General features: G+C 49.5%; 8 protein-coding genes across 8 annotated transcripts; 4 read left to right on the top strand and 4 right to left on the bottom strand.

The window, feature by feature from the left end:
- Positions 1–575: 575 nt before the first annotated feature.
- medA (transcriptional regulator medA) lies at positions 576–2924 on the top strand (the record flags this gene model as incomplete). Its single annotated transcript, XM_016746636.1, has 3 exons — positions 576–840; positions 911–2397; positions 2460–2924. The coding sequence occupies 3 exons, from the start codon at positions 576–578 to the stop codon at positions 2922–2924; spliced, it is 2217 nt and encodes a 738-aa protein (XP_016600352.1).
- A 1495-nt stretch (positions 2925–4419) lies between these two features.
- On the top strand, positions 4420–6744 carry trpB (tryptophan synthase TRP5; the record flags this gene model as incomplete). Its single annotated transcript, XM_016746635.1, has 3 exons — positions 4420–4555; positions 4625–4928; positions 5013–6744. The coding sequence occupies 3 exons, from the start codon at positions 4420–4422 to the stop codon at positions 6742–6744; spliced, it is 2172 nt and encodes a 723-aa protein (XP_016600351.1).
- Positions 6745–7158: 414 nt separating this feature from the next.
- Positions 7159–9854, bottom strand: PEX2_093640 (universal stress protein family domain protein; the record flags this gene model as incomplete). The annotated part of the gene is made up of 5 exons (XM_016746634.1): positions 7159–7362; positions 8030–8147; positions 8206–8267; positions 8317–9056; positions 9122–9854. 5 exons carry the CDS (start codon positions 9852–9854, stop codon positions 7159–7161), a joined length of 1857 nt encoding a protein of 618 aa, XP_016600350.1.
- An 863-nt stretch (positions 9855–10717) lies between these two features.
- On the bottom strand, positions 10718–11667 carry PEX2_093630 (DnaJ domain protein; the record flags this gene model as incomplete). Its single annotated transcript, XM_016746633.1, has 2 exons — positions 10718–11460; positions 11514–11667. 2 exons carry the CDS (start codon positions 11665–11667, stop codon positions 10718–10720), a joined length of 897 nt encoding a protein of 298 aa, XP_016600349.1.
- Positions 11668–12064: 397 nt separating this feature from the next.
- On the top strand, positions 12065–12748 carry PEX2_093620 (putative DRAP deaminase; the record flags this gene model as incomplete). The annotated part of the gene is made up of 1 exon (XM_016746632.1): positions 12065–12748. One exon carries the CDS (start codon positions 12065–12067, stop codon positions 12746–12748), a length of 684 nt encoding a protein of 227 aa, XP_016600348.1.
- Positions 12749–13125: 377 nt separating this feature from the next.
- On the top strand, positions 13126–14334 carry PEX2_093610 (OB-fold domain-containing protein; the record flags this gene model as incomplete). The annotated part of the gene is made up of 2 exons (XM_016746631.1): positions 13126–13258; positions 13595–14334. 2 exons carry the CDS (start codon positions 13126–13128, stop codon positions 14332–14334), a joined length of 873 nt encoding a protein of 290 aa, XP_016600347.1.
- Positions 14335–14637: 303 nt separating this feature from the next.
- On the bottom strand, positions 14638–16694 carry PEX2_093600 (uncharacterized protein; the record flags this gene model as incomplete). Its single annotated transcript, XM_016746630.1, has 3 exons — positions 14638–15725; positions 15778–15880; positions 15939–16694. The coding sequence occupies 3 exons, from the start codon at positions 16692–16694 to the stop codon at positions 14638–14640; spliced, it is 1947 nt and encodes a 648-aa protein (XP_016600346.1).
- A 1540-nt stretch (positions 16695–18234) lies between these two features.
- Positions 18235–19008, bottom strand: PEX2_093590 (uncharacterized protein; the record flags this gene model as incomplete). The annotated part of the gene is made up of 4 exons (XM_016746629.1): positions 18235–18348; positions 18417–18515; positions 18583–18792; positions 18853–19008. The coding sequence occupies 4 exons, from the start codon at positions 19006–19008 to the stop codon at positions 18235–18237; spliced, it is 579 nt and encodes a 192-aa protein (XP_016600345.1).
- Between the last annotated feature and the right edge of the window lie 2710 nt (positions 19009–21718).

The raw sequence follows: 21718 nt of genomic DNA, 5'->3' as shown, positions 1-21718 counted from the left end.
TAATCTGAAAACGTTCTCGTATACTCATCAATTGAGTAGCCTATCATCGTGATCTGATTCATTGCCCAATCTGCTTGAAGTTTGGCTTTCCCGAAACATCTCGCGGATCAAGAAAGAAAAGAGAAACCTCTCCAGTCCACGTTCGTTGCTCATCTTCAACCAATCTCGGCTCTTCCCGTCACAATTGGCGGTGGACATTTCTTGGACATCTCAACCAGCCCCTCTTGCTTCTCTTTATGAACCTTTGGGCACTACGGTCGAGATCTAAGTCGATTTCTGCAGCCAACCGGTCCTAGTCTCAGCCTTAGTTTATTCCCTGGATGGTGATTCGAGGCCTTTCGTTACTATTCTTGTGAGACAGCAGCTTCATCTTGTCGCTCGTTCTGTCTCGGAGAGCACTTCATTCTTGCTGGTGCTTTTCAACCCTACAATCGTTTGGAATAAATTCCTAGTCATTCGCTTCAGGTTCTGTCTCGTTGCACTCGCTGCAACATCTTCAAGCTGGCTTATTCGAAGACACACGGTGTTTTGGTAAGATCTTTTCCCACCTTTGGATTTGTCTCTCTCTTCCCTGGATGCCCGCATGTTTCCTGTTTGAATCTTCTCTCAACCTTTGCCCTATTTTCCATGTGAGAAACCTTCCCGCTGACCTGTCTCTTCTTGTTCCGTCACAGTTCGACCCAGATTTTCAAACGCCTCTAATACTCGGCGAGTCGTTGGATCTGTCGGACTCAGAAGAATCACAGTTTGTCGGTGCATTTTCAGACGGCCTGTGGGCCAAGTCTGAGCCAATATTGTCCATGTCTGCATTCCAGAAGCCCGTTGCCGGCGCCATAATTGGTACGTTGCATCTGCAAGAACTTGATTTGCCGTGATTTGGGAACATCCGGTGTGCTGACACCAAACACAGATTATGGCTCCACTCGGTCCTTGCAAGATGCTGCTTCTTACTCGAACTACGGTCAGTCGCCTTACGTGACGACCCCGATGGTTCCCTCTCCAATGGCCGATCAGGCAAGTCAGATCTCGGATTGCGTTCCATATCTGCCCAACGAATATGCTAGCTCGTACGAAGAGTCCCAGTCGCCCATGTTGGGCACCCGTCATCGTCAGCTACCCGAAATTGTGACTTACAGTCCCCAGCGCGGAAGTGAAGGAACTAGAGTCATGGTCCAGATCCAGTGCCCCTATGACCTCCACGCTTCCTCATACGCAGCTTTGTATGTGGTTTTTGGCTCAAAGAAGTGTGAATCGCTCCCGCATTTCCTTGGATTCCAGGGCTCCGCCTTCCAGTACGGTCTCTCCGCTGATGTACCTGCATTCTTGTCGACCGGATCCCCATCTTTTGCTGTTCCTCTGTCCGTCTTAATGGAGACCCAGGATGATTGTCCCGCTACTTCTCTTCAGGTTGGTGTGTACACTTATGAGCAAGTTTCTCACCCTTCGCCATCAGCCGATTCCCGGAAGAGAAAGTTCTCTTACTCTGATGTTCCTGCGGCACCTGCCAAGCGACACAACGGATCGGTGATCCCCAAGGTTGAGCACCACGAGGGCTACCACAGCCGCTCTGTGTCTGCATCTTACTCGCCTTATTTGCAGCCCCTTCCCGCCATGGCCGGGTTCGTCGCACCATATCACGCTGCATCCTCTCCCCAGACCGGCTCTGGCCAATACTCCTCTGTTTCCGCCACCCCCCAGCCCGCCCTCCGTGTCCCTTCCCCTATCACCCCAGCCTGGAGCCCCTCTTTCGTCTCTGTGAGCAATGATGCTCGCAACACAGGTCTCGCCTTGACACATGGTATTCCTCAGCACAAGGGTCCCACCCAGCGTGGTACTTCAAATCCCACTCTGATCCGTACCTCCACCATCCAAACGCACAGTATGCCCCACAATCCAGCCTTTAACCCTTATGCCATATATCCCACCAAGGCTATCCTCAAGCTCAACGGTGATCTCGATACTATGACACAAGGCTGGTCAAAGGAAGAACGCACATCCCAACGCCGCCTGGTGCAATTTACCCGCTCTCAAACTGGCAGCACCATCCAGGGCGAGTTCAAGGCTGTTACTCCTGAAGATCGTGCCCCGAGTAGTATCTGCATTAGCTGCATCTTGTGGGAGGACAAGAATGAGTGCTACGTGACCAGCGTGGATACCATTTATTTGTTGGAGTCCCTTGTGGCCGTGCGCTTCACTGTTGAAGAGAAGAATCGTATTCGGCGCAATTTGGAGGGTTTCCGCCCCTTGACCGTCTCCAAGGCCAAGGTTGACAGCGAAGAGTTCTTCAAGGTCATCATGGGCTTCCCTGCTCCCAAGCCTCGCAACATCGAGAAGGATGTCAAGGTCTTCCCCTGGAAGGTCCTGAGCCACGCACTGAAGAAAATCATTGGAAAATACGTATGTTATTTGCAACTCCACAGCTCATCGTTACATATTACTAATCTTTGTCTTCTGTCTAGTCTGCCAGCTATTCCTCAACCGCCGGTGCTCTCCCCACACCGATGACTACCGCTTACACCAGCCATGCTAGCCATGGCACTGGTTCTGATTCCGGTACCGAGCCTCACACTGCCAACTCCCCGCAGTCCATCTCCGACGCTGGCGCTGGCAACACCTACACTAGTATGCCCGTCCAGACCTACTCGCAGGCCGACCACCCCGCCTCTCACTTGTCTTCGGCTCCCGACCTCCGATCCATGATCGCAGTGACGCAGCCCTATACATCTGTTGGAGGATACTCATATCCGGCCATGTGCCATCCCCAGAATGCCCACGGTCTAGCAGCCCCAGCCCCGCGATCATCCTGGGAAATGCACCCTCTTGGTCCCAGCACTCCTCACACCGGTGCACCAGGAAATGGTGGATGCTACACCTACTTGGATCCCGTGTACAATTTGCACGATACGGCCCACGGCGGCCACTGATCCCCCTCTCGGCTGGTCCTTCCATTTGATTTCTTGCTGCGTTTTCCTTCCATTCTAATTTTTCATACTTCCCCCTCCGGCTTTTTGAAGATACGATTTTCTTTTCCATGTCACTCCTTACCAAGCCCAGACAGCGGGTTGCCGGCTCATCGGAAACAAGCTCTCCTGCCACCTGAAAAGGTGATAAGAGCTGTTGTCTCTGCTCGATCTCGCATCTCGCACATTGATCATGATTACACGTCCCTCCTTACACTACAACATTATGATGCCTAATGCCCTCATCATACACCCAAACCTGCGGCCGTTGCATACCTGCTTTTTTGACTTTTTTGACATTTTGGACTTTGTTCCACTCTGAGACCTGTTCCTCGCATCTAGACGGTGTCTTGTTCATTCCTTCCTTGGGTTGCATATTTTATATGCCGGGCATTGCGGCTTCCACTCCCTTTTTTGCGCACAAAATACACATTCTGGGCTTTTGTACTACTATTCAGCATAGCGGGCGCTTGCTTGTCATTCCTTTTGCATTCGCGGGTTCTTTTTGGATTGGAAATGGGATAGACTGGGGTTTTTGTTTTCTTGGAATCCGGGCGGGTTTGTCCATTTTATGCGATTCCTTGGTGCATTTTGGACAGGGTTCTTGGGCGAGGATGTCTGACACTATGGAGTCCTCTCTGCGTGTTGGGTTTTCCCTGTCTGGTCCTTGTTTACTTTTCACTTCTCTGTTTGAAAGTTTTGTTCGGAGTTGGTTCGGTACTTACCGCTTCTTGTTATTTCAGCTGAGGGTTGTTGTTACTTACTACCTACTGCATTGTTCTGGCGTTTGGGACTTGAACGGTTGGGCCGTTTATTATCTTTACTTTTGTGCCTTAATCTTACCTATTCTGAATCATAGTTCTTGCATTGCAGATCATCAGGTTACTTTCACTTGAATTCTTAATGAGCCCTGTCTCTTGGAAAACGTCCCACAGGTAGTGATGCAATGGCTTGGTTAGTGAGGTGACGTATCACATGCACGCTGTACATGGAAAAGTTGGGTTGCGAATTCTGGACCTTTTCAGCTACAACGACAATAAAGGCCAATGCCTCCCTCTCCCAAAAGGCCATACGAGAAGACATCTAAAAAGACTACTAGAAAAGACATAACAAGGCGACATAGGCGGCCGACCATCTTGTAGAATATCACGTGAAAAGCTCAACCCTACATTTGATGCTTCTGTGTAGACACGATAAGGTCAGCTGACTTACTATCTTATCAAAGCACGTGACGCGGGGCCGGCGAAATCGGCTTCGAAAAAGGGCAATTGCATTTGACTCATACAGATCGTTTGCCTTTTTATAACATCATCTTATCCCATTCCTGACCTGACCATTAACGCGTAACTTATCCCAACTCTTGAACATATATATAGGGACTGTTTGCCTTCCATTGGCCTCTTCCCTTTCTTCTTATCACCACCCTCTTTTGCCCCGCCACTTCACATTGCCTTTCAACATGGAAGCTATCAAGCAGACCTTCGCGAAGTGCAAGGCACAGAAACGTGCTGCCCTTGTGGCCTACATTACTGCAGGATACCCTACCGTTGAGGAGGCTGTCGATATCCTTCTTGGTCTCGAGAACGGCGGTGCCGGTAATTCAACCCCAAAGTGAAAGTTGCTCAAAGAGATGATCTTTACTGACATTCGGTCTCACATCACAGATATCATCGAGCTTGGCATTCCTTTCACAGATCCCATCGCTGATGGCCCCACCATTCAGACCGCTAATACAAAGGCCCTTCAGAATGGTGTCACCCTCACTACCGTCCTTGAGCTTGTCCGCACTGCCCGCAGCCGCGGTCTCCAGGCTCCTCTGATGCTCATGGGTTACTTCAACCCTGTCCTCAAGTATGGCGAGGAGCGTATGCTCCGTGACTGCAAGGAGGCTGGCGTCAATGGTTTCATCATGGTTGACTTGCCCCCGGAGGAGGCTGTCCGTTTCCGTGACCTTTGCTCGAGCGCTGGGTAAGTTTGTCTTGATTTTTATTTATTCTTTTGAAATCTTTTATCACTTGTCTATGGTGGTCCAATATACTTACTCCATTATAGTCTCTCATACGTCCCTCTCATCGCCCCTGCCACCTCTGATGCTCGCATGCGTCTTCTTTGCAAGATCGCAGACAGCTTCATTTATGTTGTTTCCCGCATGGGTGTGACCGGTGCCACTGGTTCATTGAGCGCAAACATCCCCGAGCTTCTCAGCCGTGTCCACGAATACTCCGGCAATGTCCCTGCTGCATTGGGATTCGGTGTTAGCACCCGTGAACACTTCTTGTCTGTCCAGGACCAGGCCGAGGGTGTTGTCATTGGCAGCCAGATCATTACTTGCGTTGGCAAGGCCCCTGCTGGGCAGGCTGCCAAGGCTGCCGAGGAGTACCTCTCCAGCATTACCGGACGCAAGCGTGAGCGTGATGGCACCGGCGCTTTCACTCGTGAGATCAACGTTCTTGAGGCCATCGAGAAGGCCCAGCCTTCTGGTCAGGTTCAGGCTACCAAAGTTATCACTGATGCTGATACCCCCGCCGGACCCGGTCTCGCTGACCAGATTGAGGCTCTCAACGTCACAAAGGATGCATCCTCCCAGCCCTCGCGCTTCGGCGAGTTCGGTGGACAGTATGTTCCCGAGTCCCTTATGGATTGCTTGGCTGAGCTCGAGCGCGGCTTCGATGTTGCCAACAACGACCCCAAGTTCTGGGAAGAATTTCGCTCCTACTACCCTTACATGGGCCGCCCTAGCAGCCTTCACATGGCCCAGCGTTTGACTGACCACGTTGGTGGTGCTAACATCTGGTTGAAGCGCGAGGACCTCAACCACACTGGAAGCCACAAGATCAACAACGCCCTTGGACAGATTTTGATTGCCCGTCGTCTGGGCAAGACCCGCATCATTGCCGAGACTGGTGCTGGCCAGCACGGTGTTGCTACCGCCACTGTTTGTGCCAAGTTTGGCATGGCGTGTACCGTTTTCATGGGTGCCGAAGATGTGCGCCGCCAGGGTCTTAACGTCTTCCGCATGAAGCTCCTTGGTGCCTCCGTCGTCGCTGTCGAGGCTGGAAGCCGCACCCTTCGTGATGCAGTCAACGAGGCTCTCCGCGCTTGGGTCGTCGAACTTGATACCACTCACTACATCATCGGCTCCGCCATTGGCCCTCACCCCTTCCCTACCATCGTCCGTACCTTCCAGTCCGTGATCGGAAACGAGACCAAGGAGCAGATGCAGGCCCAGATTGGCAAGCTCCCCGATGCCGTCATCGCCTGTGTTGGCGGTGGTTCCAACGCCGTCGGAATGTTCTACCCCTTCTCCAACGATCCCAGCGTCAAGCTCATCGGTGTCGAGGCTGCCGGAGATGGTGTCGATACCGATCGTCACTCTGCCACCCTTTCTGGCGGTTCCCACGGTGTCCTCCACGGTGTGCGCACCTACGTCCTGCAGAACGAGCACGGCCAGATCTCGGACACTCACTCGATTTCCGCTGGTCTCGATTACCCCGGTGTCGGCCCCGAGCTGAGCAACTGGAAGGATTCTAACCGCGCCACTTTCATCGCCGCCGACGACAGCCAGGCTCTCGCTGGCTTCCGTGCTCTCGCCCAACACGAGGGTATTATCCCCGCCCTGGAGTCCTCCCACGCCGTCTGGGGTGTTATGCAAATCGCCAAGACAATGGAAAAGGGCCAGAACATCGTTCTCAACCTGAGTGGTCGCGGTGACAAGGATGTGCAGCAGGTCGCTGACGAACTTCCTCGCCTGGGCCCTAAGATCGGCTGGGATCTGCGCTTCTAAGCGCTCTCTGATCTCTCGAAGTGCTTTTTTGCATCCGGATAACAATATCCGCATTGTTCCATATTTCATTTTTTTCGGTACTCTGTTTCGCCAGAGGTTTTCATGATTCCTTCATGCTTTTATGCTCTACATTGCGGGATGGTCATGGAAAAGCGTTATTATTGCAGACTTTCTTTTTCATTATTTTGGGGTTTATTCTCTTTGGATAAAAGTAAGCATAAAAGTAAAAAAAAAAAACCTCGATATCCCCTTTTCGGTTTTCTGTTTTCCTTCATCTTTCTGGACTGTATTCATAGTCATAGATAGTTTTAGACTCTAGAATAATAGTAGTCTATTATCTAGGAGATCATTCTACACATAAAATCGACGAATAAGCCGATCATCCTCAATTATTTAGAGAGCAAAAATAGCCCCTCAAACAAATTCATTAGTTAGGGCAAGACGAGGCGTAATAATACGCTCAATAGTAGGGTCGTTGGCCAAGTTCAGGAACAGAGTAACACGCTCCATACTACCGTACTCCTCGAAGTCGCGCTTGAAGAAACGGGCAGTCTCCATATTGACACCCATAGCGGCGAAGATAATAGAGAAGTTCTCCTCGTGACGGTCGTGAACATCCTTCGTGGGTTTAGCCAGACTCGCTTGTCGGCATATCGACGCCGCGATCTCATAGGCAAACAGGCAGCTGAGAAGATAGGGATCTTTTATCCACGAGCAATTGAGTTCATCGTATCGATAGTGGAGAAACCAGTCGAAATCATTTCCTCGGGGTCCACCTTATCCGTTCATTAGCTTCCCGTAGTTCTATCGCATAAAGGTAGCAGTGCGCATATTATACTCGTGAGTAAGGGTTGATAGGCTGTCCGTTGATATATCTATAATTTACATTATACAAAGTCCAGTGGAGGCCAACCTCTTTTATTCGGAGCGACATCTTTGACATCAATACACATCAATACTAAGCAAGAACAAGACTGCACCACGACGAGCAGTAATAATACCCAAGACCCGGATCAATAATGAGAAGTCAACCAGGAGAGAAGGGAGAGAGTCATAATAATATGAAAAATTAAGCCCATGAAAATTAGGGTATCCATACGCGTTAGATAGAGCCGGTGAGAATCCAGATATGCACCATTCGGAAGATAGGCGCCTCGCCATGATCCGATCCATGAAAAATGCAAGCCAGAGAGTAGATAAACATAAAGAAACAGAGTGGAACGGATCAGTCCACTTTGGCCTGAGCAAGACTCTTCGGGGTAATTAGATTATTGGATAAGCGCACATTTGTAGTGCCCTTGAGCTTGTCTTTCCACGTATGCCTCTTCAGCTTTCGGCGGGCAACCATTACCGGCACAGAGGAACTAGAAAGAAGATAGTTGGAGAACGAGCCCAGAAGAACACTAAGTAACGCAAGGTTAGTATTGTCTCCAGCACGACACTAAACTAGAAATCACTCACCCCTTCAGTGCACTCTGACCTCGGGCACCCACAATAACAAGTGTGGGCTCAAGTTCATCAATCTGAATCTTTGTAAGTATGAATCAGATAATAGGGAAGTTGAGTCCTTACAGCTTCGGTGATCATAGACTTTGGGTTCTTGCAGTGAATCACTTCCACGGCAATACGGACCTGCAAGACTGTTTTCCGCAGCAGCTTCACACAGGTCTGAGAGACAGTCTCAACTGCCCGCACCCGTTCGGCCTCGGCGATTGGCGATGCCCGGGAATCAGTAGAATGTGTTCTACTAGCAGTACCAGTGCCAAGTCGACCGAGGATCGTACGGGATCCATAATTCTGGTTTGCTTCTTTCGTCTGGGTGCCAACGACAGCCGTTGCATCTTTCATCGCCTTAGCTCCCTCGCCGACTTGCACCGCTGACGCGGTAGTGGAGTCCTCGTGCATGGCATAGATGGCGAAAATCGTGTCTCCATCTCTTAGAACCGTCCCTATAGTCCACTCGAGGGCATAGACCGACTCTTCACTCAAATCGGTTGCGATTAAATACTTCCGACGGCGACGACGGCTCCCATCGCCTTGATCCTGAGGACTTGAAAAGTTTCCGCGGACAATTGTTCGGATGGATCGGTTGTGAACACCGTTATCAATAGCTGACATGGAAATGCTGAGCTTTTGAGCACGATGAATGTCACCGATCTCGGCTTCATCCTCTGACCCGTAAGGTGTGCCAGTCACTGACTGAACACGTGGGGTGGGGATGTCGAAACTGGTCTGTGGATGGACCACAGCTTTCAAAGCAGATTTTCGCGGTTTCTTCTCCTGTCGTCCACTTGGGGGCTCTGAAGCTTTTTCTATACAATGTGAAATTAGCATATTGAATTTCCTAGTTAAGAGAAATCCCGAGAAGGCAACATACGTTCTTCGGACTGCTTGGAATCATCTCCCTTAGATTTTGCAAAGTCGCTTGGCGTTATAGATGTGATATCCGAGTCCTTCTTTTTCTTGCGGCCTCGTACACCGTCCAGAGTGCTGTCTTCGTCACTCGAAGTATCGTTGGCTTCATCTTCACTGCTTTCAATCATGTTCTTGTCGCGATCGAAAACATCTTTGGCTAGTCGCTCCCCTTCCTCCTCCACGGCTGCCGGTTTGATATAATCAGGCAGGCTTCCGTGGGGTTTAGCCAATGCCTCATCTGACTTGTTGAATGTATCGTGCATGTTGAGCGATTTTCCCTTCCCTGAACTGATAGGGGCGGGAGTTAAGGTTTCAACGTGAACAGAATGAGTGCTAGAGGAACTTGGGCGACCCCGCTCAGGTGAAGAAGCAGAACGGGAGTCGAGAGATGATCCACGCTGGGAAGATCCCCGGGATGAGTCTCTGTCTCTGCCACGGGAAAAGCTTCTCGGGAAGAGACGGCCAGACATGATAGCAGCCACACCCTTGCGACTCTGAGACCTATCTCGAGCCTGCAAAAATCGCTTTTTGGCGTATGGTTGCTCTAAAGAAGTAGAGGTGACATCGGATTTTGCATCATCGTCAATGCTACCCGTAGTTGAGCGGACAGTGTCAACAGCTTGGTCAGACGACCTACGAAGAAAAGCCTCGCGCTCGGCGGTGTGCCTCTCTGGTGAACTTGGAGCGGAAGCCATATCTGAAGAACAGATGCGTAAAGGTGAGGATATGAGTGGGTCAACTGGGCTGCGGGTTCCGCCTTTGGGCGAATAATAGGTTGTCCCGCCCGCACTCTTAGACTGCGGGGCAATCAGCAGGTTCTGCAGGGAACGGCTCAGACCTGGTTTCTCGTTTATTGGGGTCGTTGGTATTTTTGATCGACCATCCAAGCTTTGTAGTTGTTGAGTGGGAGAAATTGGACCAGTGTGGTACGACATGGCGTGGACACCGCCTCCGGGCTGTGGGGAACTTAGCTCGTCGCCGTCAGGCTTGTGGGGCCGAGTCGACAAGGTAAATGATCAAGGGACCTGAACAAATGATCCCATGTAACGTCCAGCAGTAAGTTGCGGTATTTGGTGGCAACTACTCCGTACTCAACGTTCATACACGCATCCAGCTTGCCAGGTAGTGATTCAAGCCGTTACTGTACTGACAATGGCAACCAAATGAAACTCCGACCACGTGTTAGCCATTTGTTTTCACATAGTTGTAGGTTATTAGAAGTTGGGCTTGGGTTCAAAGAAAAAGAACAGAATGGAAAGAAGAACAAAAAACAAAAATTGGGAGAAGGAGCACAAGGTGAGGCTTCTTACTCCAGCCACAGTGGCTGCACGCCCAGATTCTTCTGTCATGTCTTTTGATTATGTCATTTTGAATATCTTTAAGATATCTTGAAGATGTATTTAATGTATTTAATGTATTTAAGATGTCTTCTCATATCAGTATTATAGCTTGAAGAACGAAAAGGTATCGTATGCAATTACAAAACTCCTATTAAACCCACATGATAAACGCTTAGACATGACACATGAATGCTACAGGAGGAAAGAAAGACCCCAATTCAAGCCTTAGCCCTCTTCGACTTAGGTTTTGACCCCTTCCGAGCCCCAACAGCAGCAAATGCTTCCTCTGAAGGCTCATCATCGACACCACGTTTCTTCCCAGGCTGCGCATACTTCTCCTCCAAACGAGCGAGGAAGCCTGCACCACGGTCCTGCTGGCGCTTAGTGATAATAGCCAGAAGATCATCCTCATTCGCTGCAGCCTTCGAGCTCTTCGCCGCAGCTCCAGATTTCTTCTTTTTCTTATCCTCAATCTCCTTGCCCAACTTCTCTGCCTCCCGCGCCTCCTTCTGCGCCTTCTTTACACGCTGCTGTTTCTTCTTCTCGGGCTCCTTGGAATATCGCTCGAAGTCCTCCACTTCCCCGTCCGTAATGGCCTGGTCAATAATACCCCGGAACCGTTCATCGTCGTCTAGTACATTAGACAACATCACGGTATCGTAGATGGCATCCATGTTGCCCTCGTGCGTCTCATACGCGGCGAGCAGGTCCTTTCTCTCTTCGTCTGAGTTTTGGTATTTCTTCTGGAAGTCCGAGATCGCCCGCGAGTCAAGCATCGCTGACAGCTGTTCGCGGTAGAAGTCCATCCAGTTGAAGTCGCCATCTTCGCCGAAGGCTTCGTCCGTGCTGCCGGTCCGGTCGTACACGTTTCGTCGGCGCTCGTCGGAGAGTACTCCGTATGCCAGTGCAATTTGTTGGAACTTTGCGTTGGCGTCTGTGCGAGCTTCTTCGCTCACCTTGTCTGCTCTGAGGTTAGTATATTGAATGTTCTCGGACCTGCGTGTGTTTGCATACCGGGGTGGTTTCTCAGAGCGCTCTTTTTGTATGCAGTTTTGATGGCTTCTGGGGTTGCATCAGATGCAACGCCTAGAATCTTATAAAGATCTTCCTCAACAGACGGCATTTCTTCGTCTGAAGCATGGTTTTCGCGTTTCGCGTTTTTCGCCATTGCAGGTTTTGGGTGACGCGATATGTGTTTTTGGGTTGTCCGAGAACCAGGAGAAAGAACTGAGTGCAATTTAGATATGTTACACTGGATTAGGATTTAAAAGATGAAAGACCAATAGAAGTGGCGACTACACTAGCGTAGGTTGTAGAAACGGAACGCGATTTGGACGCGACGGGCCCATTTCGTCATTTTGCTGCTGCTCCCCGCCTTGCCTATCAACCCACTTTCAAGCACCCAAGCTCATCGACAGTGCCACTTCACTCTCCTCGAATTTCAAGAGCTGCAGAGACTATCCAAATCCAATTCAAAATCATCATTCTCCACCTGAAACAACGCAATCTTACTATTCCCCTCCCACACCGAAACCCCATCCCAATCGCAACTGACATCACTCACCATGACGACAAACACCTCTCCTCACATACCCTACATAAAGCAATGCCTCTCTTTAGCGGAACAATCACCCCCAAGACCGACCAACTTCAGGGTCGGCGCAGTTCTGCTATCCCGAAAAGACAACGACCCCACCTTCACAGATGACCGGATCCTCTCAACGGGATACACAATGGAGCTTGCAGGCAACACACACGCAGAGCAATGCTGCTTCGCCAACTACGCCGCAGTGCACAAAGTCCCCGACGATAAAGTCGGCGAAGTCCTCCCCGACGAGCCCGGCCGCAAGCTCATCATGTACGTGACAATGGAGCCTTGCGGGAAGCGGCTGTCTGGAAATGCGCCGTGTGTGCAGCGCATCACGCAGACGGCAGAAGGCGGGCGAGAGGGGATCCATAAGGTTTATTTTGGTGTTAAAGAGCCTGGCACATTCGTTGGCGAGTCTGAGGGGTGTCGGATGTTAACTCAGGCGGGCATTGAGTGGGAGCATGTTGGTGGGTTGGAGAGGGAGATTTTGACTGTTGCTTTTGCGGGACATGAGAATGCGCAGCAGGAGGTTAGGGCTGCATTGGGGGAGAAGGAGACTAATGTTGATGATGTTAGTGCCGAGGAGAGGAAGAGGCAGGAGGCGATGCCGAGGAATCCGATGAAGAGGATGATGGAGGGGGATAAGCATGTCTATCTATAGAGATTGTGGGGTATAATGGAGCATTAAAAGTGGTACAAAAATCAGCAGTTATGTGCCCCAGTGCCATTATGGGCTGGCTGAAGGTACACTCGAGACAATGTCAAGAATGTCAAGAATGTCAAGAGGTAGCCCTGAGTAGATCAATCACGAATTATTATCCCGAGGTCACCGAGATACAGTCTAGAGCTCCGCACCACGAAGACACAGAAAATATTTCCCTTGAGTAAAGAGAAAACAAAGCGACCACGAACTTAATGATATACAACCACGTGACATCAACCCGACTTCCAACAGCACTAACTTCTAGTCCTGAATACAACTCTGATATCTTTGATATCTCAAAAATAAGAACATCCCGAGAAAAAAAAGATGAACCAATGGCAACGGTCAACAATGAGAACCTCGTATTCTATCCCGCGTTCTGCTTCAAGGCCTCACCAACGCACTTTACCTGGGTGAAAATGGGTGCAGCTGATGTGCATCGTCTCCGAAAATCGAGTGACTTTGTGGGTATGTTATTGCGTTTTCTGAGATTACTTTCATTTCTTTGTTTCCCCTGGAGATCGACGCCCCTAGTGTCCCATGTGCATATTTCCGGGTCCTCTAGCGTGGAGGCTCGAAAAGAGGCGTTAGCGTGAAGAAGTCGATTTTATAAGTTCCACCAGACTATCTATACTTCCTTTCCATTATATCTGAACCTTCCGTACTTGTTTGAATGCCCTCTGTCATGCTTTTCCAACATCTTCTGTCTTTTTCTTACCCAATGTGTCCTCCCCATCCAACCAAAACACAGCCAAGCCTATCTATACATAAAAAAGAATCACATCACTAACAAAAACCCTTCAGGCCAAAACATCTTCTTCTACAACAACCACCCAATCCAATTCGTCAGCCTAGTAGGCGTTATAGTGGCGCGAACTGATATCCCACGACGCACAATTCTAACACTAGACGACAGCAGCGGCGCAACAATCGACATAGCCGTACTAAAAAAGACCTCACCAAAACCCAGCATTACTAGTCAAGCAACTCCCACCACTAGCCAGGGAGACCCGACCACAAGCCAAGAAAAAACAGAATGGTCTTCATTCTCCCTCACAGCGCCAGCAGCCACCAGTCTCACCCAAGAAACACACTTAACCTTCAAAGACCACGACGAGATAGACATCTCAGCTTTGCAACCAGGAACGCTTGTCCGAGTAAAAGGGACACTGTCAACCTTCCGATCGCAGATGCAGTTACATCTCGAGCGGTTCTGGCTCGTGCGTGATACGAACGCCGAAATGCAGTTCCTGGATACCCGTCTGCGGTTCCTTATTGAGGTCTTGTCTGTGCCGTGGGTGTTGACTGACGAGGAGGTCGAGGACTTACATGGTGACGCTGAGAGGTGTGATGAGCGCGTCTTGGAGGATAAGAGGCGTGCGGAGAGGATTGCCAGGAAGAGGATTGAGCGTGAGGAGAGACATGCCAAGGCTATTGCGCGCCGGTATGAGAAAGAAGAGAATGAGCGGGAGAGGGAGCTCAAAAAAATTAGAGAGGATGGGGAGAGGGTTATGAGGAGGTTTGGGTTTGGGGATGCAGAGTGAGATGGATTCAACTTGAGTATGCGCCGCACTTTTTTATTCCCGATGCTATTGATGGAATCATAATCTCACATGTATTCGAAACAGAACAGAACGTTAATCTTGAAATATGAGATGTCGTCAGTCATGCACAACCCCAGAAAGAAGGGGTATCTTCGTATCCATGCAACGCCGAGCTTGAAAGAATCAAAATCAAGAACAAAGGTTGAGGTCGAGAGCCAGAAAAATAGAAAGAAAAGTTACCCTGACATGCAAGAATCACCAAAAAGAACAACCAAAGACGCCAAAGCATGAAAGAAACCCATCTCAACGGTAGTACTTGTCATACTTATCATACGAAGACCCAGATCCCCCACCCTGCCCACTTCCACGATAATAGTCCTCATCATTGCCCCGACTACTGCGATGATACTTGCGCGCATCATCCTCAGGCCCATTTGCAGTAGGTGACTCGCTATATGACAAATCATGCGCCGATAGCCCCGCATATCTAGCTGCATGATCACGACCATGCAAATCACCCTCGGAATGTCTATAGTCACCACCGCCACTACCACCACCACCGCGGTGATTCACACTCTGCGACGAGCTGCGGGGTTCATACGAGAACCGCTTATCAGCAGAATGACCAGATCCCGAGCGCGAGTAGTGCGGGTCGCGATCATAGGAGTCGGACATGCGGTGTGCTGGATTTGGTCCGGACGCCGGTCCCTTATGGGTAGAGTCTGAGGGCCGAGACGTGGAGAAAGAGCTCGCGTGGCTGCGACTCTGGCCTGATTCTTCATAGACTTTCCCGATGCCTGGATTGGCACTATAAGGCTTGCGTTCGCGCTCGATTGGCACTGAGGGAATGGGTTCGTCTTCTTCTTCATCATCATCTGTGACGGCCGATGCGGGTCTTGGTTGTGGTTGTTGAGCTGGCTTTGGGATTGAAGCTGTGGGGCGGGGTCGGCCTCGCTCATATGAGTGTGTTCGCTCCGTGGGTGATGCGGTTGTGGTGGATGATCGGGTTGGTCGGGCGGCGGATTGGTTGCGTTCCTCGGGGGTGATGTATGGTAGATCGACGCCGCAGTGGACCATCATGCGGTTCTCGATATCTTCCCTAATTTCAATATCTCCGATTTCTGGGAAGAGACGGCGCGGGAGTTCCTTTGGGAAGCGCTCTTTCTTGTCGTCTGGGTTGTTGATGGGCATGTTGAGGACTGCTTTCTGGAGTCGCTCGTATTCGCGCCCTGGGTTCGCGAGAATCATCAAGGTTGCCCAGGTCTCGAAGCCTTTAGGTGTTAGGCCTGGGATATCTGGACGTTTTTCTACATCGGCTTGGATGAGATGGTGTTCGACTTTGATTTCGCGGAACAGTCGGGATATCGACGATGTACGATCATCGAAGATGTCTAAATATTTAGTCAGAATATGGAATGTCGATGAACAAATCAAACCACCAACCTTGCCATGGATAGGGGTCATTCGGATCATGAGTATCACGATAGAACTTTTGCAACTTGTGAGGGGGAATGACAATGGTGTTTCCCGGAGGATAGTCCTCAATCTAATGAAGTTAACCACCAGAACCCGAAGTGTATCAGAACAGACAAAAGTCCACATACCAGATGAACCGCAATCCCACGTAAGAATTGGCCAAGCCTCTTAGTCGCCTTACCATCCTCAAACAATTTCCCCCAAATCCGCTCCAGAGTAGTCATTTCCATAACAGTAGCGTCCCGATCCGGAGGTTTCGGGCGCTCCGCCTTATGATGGCTATGATGACTCCGATCACTACTCTGACTCGATATAGAACCACGTCTATTCGCAAGGGGGTCAGGGGTAGGTTTCGGGCTAAGACGATTATCACTAGTGTAAACGGGGGAGACGTATGGCTGGAAATTCCCAGTATGGACATTGTCCGAGGCCGAACTGGGCGGGGGGATTGAACTGCTTCGCTGCAGGGGTATGGCAGGCGGGGACTCTGCGTGCGGGCGCAAGGAGCCATCCGTTTGCCATGGTGGCTGCTGTGATTGCGAGCGGGGCTGGGGCGCACCAGATCCTTGTAGGTTGTCTAACCCAGTTGTTTTGAGCTGCTGGATCACTGTTGCTGTGATTTGCGATAGAACTTCCGGGGAGAGGTAGCCTGCAGAGCCACTACTGTGAAATGCAGAGCTCACTGCATTGTCTATGTGTCCAGTGTTCATGTTTGGGGAGGAGCGCTGGGGTTCCGGATAGCTGTAGGGCTCTGGGGTTGGGTTTGAGGCCGGCGAACTAGTCCGCGGCACCTGTGGCTGTGGCATATTCAGGTAGGCTGGTTCGTGGTAGGATGGATATGGGGGTGTAGGCGAGTACCCATGTTCGTTTGGATCTGGGTTCATTTTGCCCGTTTGATATGTATGCCTGTCGTAATTTCCATTGTAGGCCATACGGGGGGGTTCGGAGGCTTAGATGTGGCTGGACTGCTCTCTTTGCGCAAAGATGTGTAATCCTCCGTTCCAAATAGATGAATCGATTTGGAGAGAATGTTTAGAAAGTAAAAAGTGCAGAGAGGTTACGAATTACCAATAAATTATGGTGGAGGGGCTGGTGGGGGGCGAGTGAAACGTTGTGGCGATCACATCGTCACTAAGAGCGAGACAGATTTTAAGATTCATTCTCTTTGTACTCCCTCGACGTCACATTAGGCGGTCGCTCTTTAATATATTAGCCCTTTGTTGTATATTAAATTCCCAAAGATGCTCTGTGATATTGCTAGACTAGGTCAGAGCGACACGATCGGCAGACTAATGGAGCATGCATCTTCCATGCAATATGTGCATTATACTTTTCCTTGTACCTATCAGAGTTGCGAAGGCCACTATTTCAAAAATTGAGCTATGTCATCATTGCCAACTGTCAGCTGGGATCCGACAGTCGGGCCAGATCAGGGTATATTGTATTATTGTGATCCGGAAGGGTTGTCTATATATTCTGTGGGGCTGCCCTCTCCTTGTTCATTCTCATAAAAGTGATTATCTGACACTATTATTCGAACGAATAAACTAAAAGCCCATCGAAGACCTCAAATGGGTCACTCTATGTCTGGATCTGTTTGCCACAACCTGATAGTCTTCCTTAACCCCCAGAAATAGCTGGAACATGCCTGAATCATAATGAACTCGAACCACAAGTTGCGAACGATTTATTTATAGTGCCATGTGGGTTCGACGGAACCACCGATGTCATAACCATGGCACTAACGCCCCGACCCATGGTAGCTAAAAGGAAAACAAAAACATCCCTGCAAGGCGGTTCTATTGTATACAACATAGAAAAAGCCTCTTGCACAAAGTATGCTTTTTACCGCCTTCACGTACATCTCGAAAGGCATATAAAAAAGACATCTTAAAAGAACAGCTAACAAGACATCAAAAAGACACTACAAGGCCACATAGGCAACCGACTATTCTTGCTGAAAGTAAATTTGGATTGATACCTAGGTCTTCAGTAAACATAGTCAATCCTAGGACTTCAGAAAAGAAAGCGAAAAAAAAGTAGACAGGGTTATACCAGGCGCGGACTTGTGAGTCCACCCAACCCTGTATAGAAGCCCCGTAAGTTAGAATATGAAAATGCTGCCTGTGAGATATGCACCAGGCACAGGGCTGGAATCACTAGAAACTCGCTTTCCCTGATGAAAGAGCAAAAAATAGTGTGTGGATACATAGGAGACATCATGGGCGGACCCAGGAGTCGAACCGTCTGTACGAAGACGCAAGCGAGAAACCAGGAGTAATACACCGACAGAGGAAGGAGAAAAAGCCGCAGATTGCAATACTAGGTTCAGCCTAGCAGCCGAAGTGCTCACAGGTAGAAGCGTCGTCAGTCATAGCCCGGGGGTTGTTCGTAGGAAATGCATTGGCACGGCGTTGGAAACAATTAGAGGAACCTTCCTCCTTTCCAAGGAGTGCCATCATTGACCTTGCGAGTGCCGGGTGCCCAGCCTGGGGCAGGCTCAGGGGCGGAAACAGGCTCCTGGTGAGCACGGTGCGCCTATAGGACAAAGGTTTGTAAAAGTCCATTCAGAGCGATAGAAGTTCTGTCGAAATGAAGTTACCCACCTTGACTCTTGCAAACCCGCCCCGGTTCCCATTATCCTCGCTACCCGTGGAATCATCATCCAGAACAAGAGCTCTCTCGAGGCCCTGCTCCAAGCTCTCCTATAGTAACAGTATGTTCATGAGTAACCAAGACTTGGCAAGAGCTGATGTAATTCTGATCACTTACCAGCCGACCCAGAGAGCCAGAGAGGTTGACAGACTCAGGGCGTTCCATAGAGCCAGACAGAGCCACGGGTTCAGAACGACCAGCAGACTCAGAGTCGAGCTCCTCTTCCTCATCATCCCCCGTATCCTCAACCACAACTTTGTCCGTGATTGCAAGAGGCTGATCGACAGGATCGAGGGACATCTGGTAGTTCATACACGGCTGGCAGAGCTATTGATACCGAACTAAATGTTAGAAGCAGTCAAAGGATGTAGCTCAAGAAAGACATACTGGATTCTCACGATTCCGTTGGTTTCTGGCGAATTGGTCGATGGCACGGTAGTGACCGCAGCGATGACACAGCTCCTCACAAGCCTGAGCATTGGTGCATGGTCCACACTTAGCAACCTGCTGGTCTCGAATGCTACTGTAGCCAAGATCGAACATTGCCTGGCGGAGGTAGCCCAGTTGGTTATTTGAGTACAGGGACTTTGGGCGACGCCGCTTGCAGACGCAACATTTGATTCTATGATGGTGAGTAGTTGAAGATCAAGACGGGTGGACATACTGACTCGTTTGGAATCGGCATTCGGTCCACGCTATACTCTGTCAGCGACCATTTTGCTTCTTAAAGTGAGATTTGGTTAACTGACGCCTCTCTCATTTGCGGTGTGTATCCCTGCGCAAACGGGCTCACAAGGGGCCGTTTTCGTCGCTGAGGCATGGCCAAATAGTGGTATCTCTAGAAAGGCAGAAGACTCAGGTGGAAAATTGCAAAGATCATAGGATACTACACAGAGTGAGTGCAGTAGGTGAAGGTGAGAGAAGAAGAGAAAACGAGAGGACAGAAGTCGGTTTATAGCAGAGGAAGGCACAATGAGGGAAGCTGCGCGGGTTGGTGTTTCCGAAAGTGAGTCCGAAAGTGAGGGTTTTGGGTTGGTTACTTCAATCACCTCGAATTTGCTTTTCCATCATCCATAGCCATTGTTTTGCTTGTTTTTTTGTCTTTAGAGCTCTGCTTAACAAGGACTGAAGGCATAAAAGTGAAAATGATACCAAGGTATGGTTGTTAATTCTGAAGTAGACATATAATAGCTGAGCACACAGCTGAGTATGTAAATATCATGCAGAAGCTGCAAAAGATCAAAGCCATCACCAATCAAACAACTTGAATGGAATTATGTCCCAGAAAGCAAACAAACAGCATAATCAAGCCCACCTTGGATATCAAGTCTATTGTTGAACAAGGCAACAACATAGAAGCAAAAAAGACCTCTAGCAAAATCTTTGAAAGGAGTAACGTTACATTGAGCGGCATTCTCACCTCACTTCAAGGTACCATACTTTGTGCCCTTTTCATTATGTTCTATAATTTGCGGCTGATTCTTCCAAACATTCTAACTATAACACCAACAGAGGGGGGGTGGAAGGGAAATATCCAAAACATGACATGTAAGAAAACATTCAAAGAGACCAAAAAGAGGATGAAAAGGGAAATAAACAGATATGACAAGGCTACATAAGCGACCATTCTTCTACAATTGTGGTATTATATTGTAGCAACCATATAGCATCGATGGATAACCAAGGCCACCTTAGACATTATCAAGTCTACGCCTTAGTAGGGTAATAACAGAGATAGTAAGCAACCCTCTTACAAGACCTTCACAAAGGAGCAACTTTAGATCAAGCAGCATTCCCGCCTCACTTCTAGGCACCGGCATCCGAAAGCACTCTATTTTATTTCTAGAAAACCATAGAAGAAGCGGAGAAAGATCCTCAAATAGAAATATAAAGCATAATTGATTGCCTTTGCTTACAACATAGGGGCATCTCCCAATCTCGACAGGGGCTAGTTTCAAAACCAACCGGACCACGGACATTAGTTCCCAGAGCAATGAAGTAAGCTAGTCCGGTATGACACACATAAGGACCCAGTTTGGGCAGCACGACTGGGCAGGGGAAAGAGGGGCATATATCACTTTCACAATATAGATACATTACTGCGGTACGCAAGACATCGTGGCCGCCTTAGCTGGCGATCTAAATATACCCGGAGCCAGAATTGGAGGCGAAGAAAATTGATGGCGTGCAGAAGTGGCACTGCTATTGCGTGCACTGCCATTGTGTACTCCGTACGGAGTACGCTAGGTAGTATTAAGGGCTAGTGCTAGCTGACTCTGCAAGTGAAAGACAATATGTTGTGTTGTGCTGTAGACACCTTCCTGATCCGCCAAAGCTTCATATAAATCCAAGGTTACTGGAGTGACAGTGGGACCACTCTAATGAAAACAATTAAAAGGCCAATTCAAGCTAATTTAGTCCCCCCTCCCTCGTGCGCAGCTGGGACAGATAATCTACTAAGACTCAGATCTGACAGTCCCAGCGATCAAGGGGGTTGTCCTTCCCGCGGCTTCCACGGGTTCTGGATATTCACACACAGACACTTCGGCGTTTGAAGTGGGCCAACATGATTTAGTGTCAAAGGTAGTGTGGCAAGTTGAAGGTCTAAATCTTGCTTGAAATTGGAACGGAATAATTTGCCAACGGTCGCTAGGTAGTTCCCTAGGAAGTTCGGGATAAACATCCCTGTGATGGTGTGTTTGCCGTTGGTCAGCTTGGTCAGTCTTTAGAGAAGGGGGTTGCCTGTTAGGGGGCCAACGAGGTTGGCCAAGGCGGATTTGCTCCCGACAAGCTCTTGCTTTTTGGAGTTTAAGGTCTACCTAGGCAATAGCCACCCCATTTTAAGATAAAGATAACCATTCGGAGAGCGTTGACTAGCAATAAATCTGGATATTCGATGATCACATTGCCATGAACCACCTTCTCGAAGGCCAAAGGAACACGACGGCGTCTCCCGGCAGTTTGGGAAGCAAATAGTTTCCTTTCCTAAGTGGCGACACTGCGATCCTTCCCCTATAGCGGCCCTTCGCGGGTAGTTGGGACTGGGCTAGATGAGGCCCACCGTGGAGCATTCCGTAGTCCCCCGAATCGACGGTGCGTGACTAGGCATTTGTGAGGGATAAAGACAGCGTCGTCATAGGCACAACACCTGGATAAAGTGGGCTGTTTTTAGCAATGGGGCCAATGGCATTGTTGGCGCATAGACTCCATCGTACTACTGATCTTTGGTCGATGATGATTGGCTCGCGGATGG

Source organism: Penicillium expansum (assembly GCF_000769745.1).
Source record: "Penicillium expansum strain MD-8 chromosome Unknown contig313, whole genome shotgun sequence".
NCBI lineage: Eukaryota > Fungi > Ascomycota > Eurotiomycetes > Eurotiales > Aspergillaceae > Penicillium > Penicillium expansum.
The sequence above is the reverse complement of the archived record's forward strand: the minus strand, read 5'-3'. Positions and strand labels throughout refer to the sequence as shown.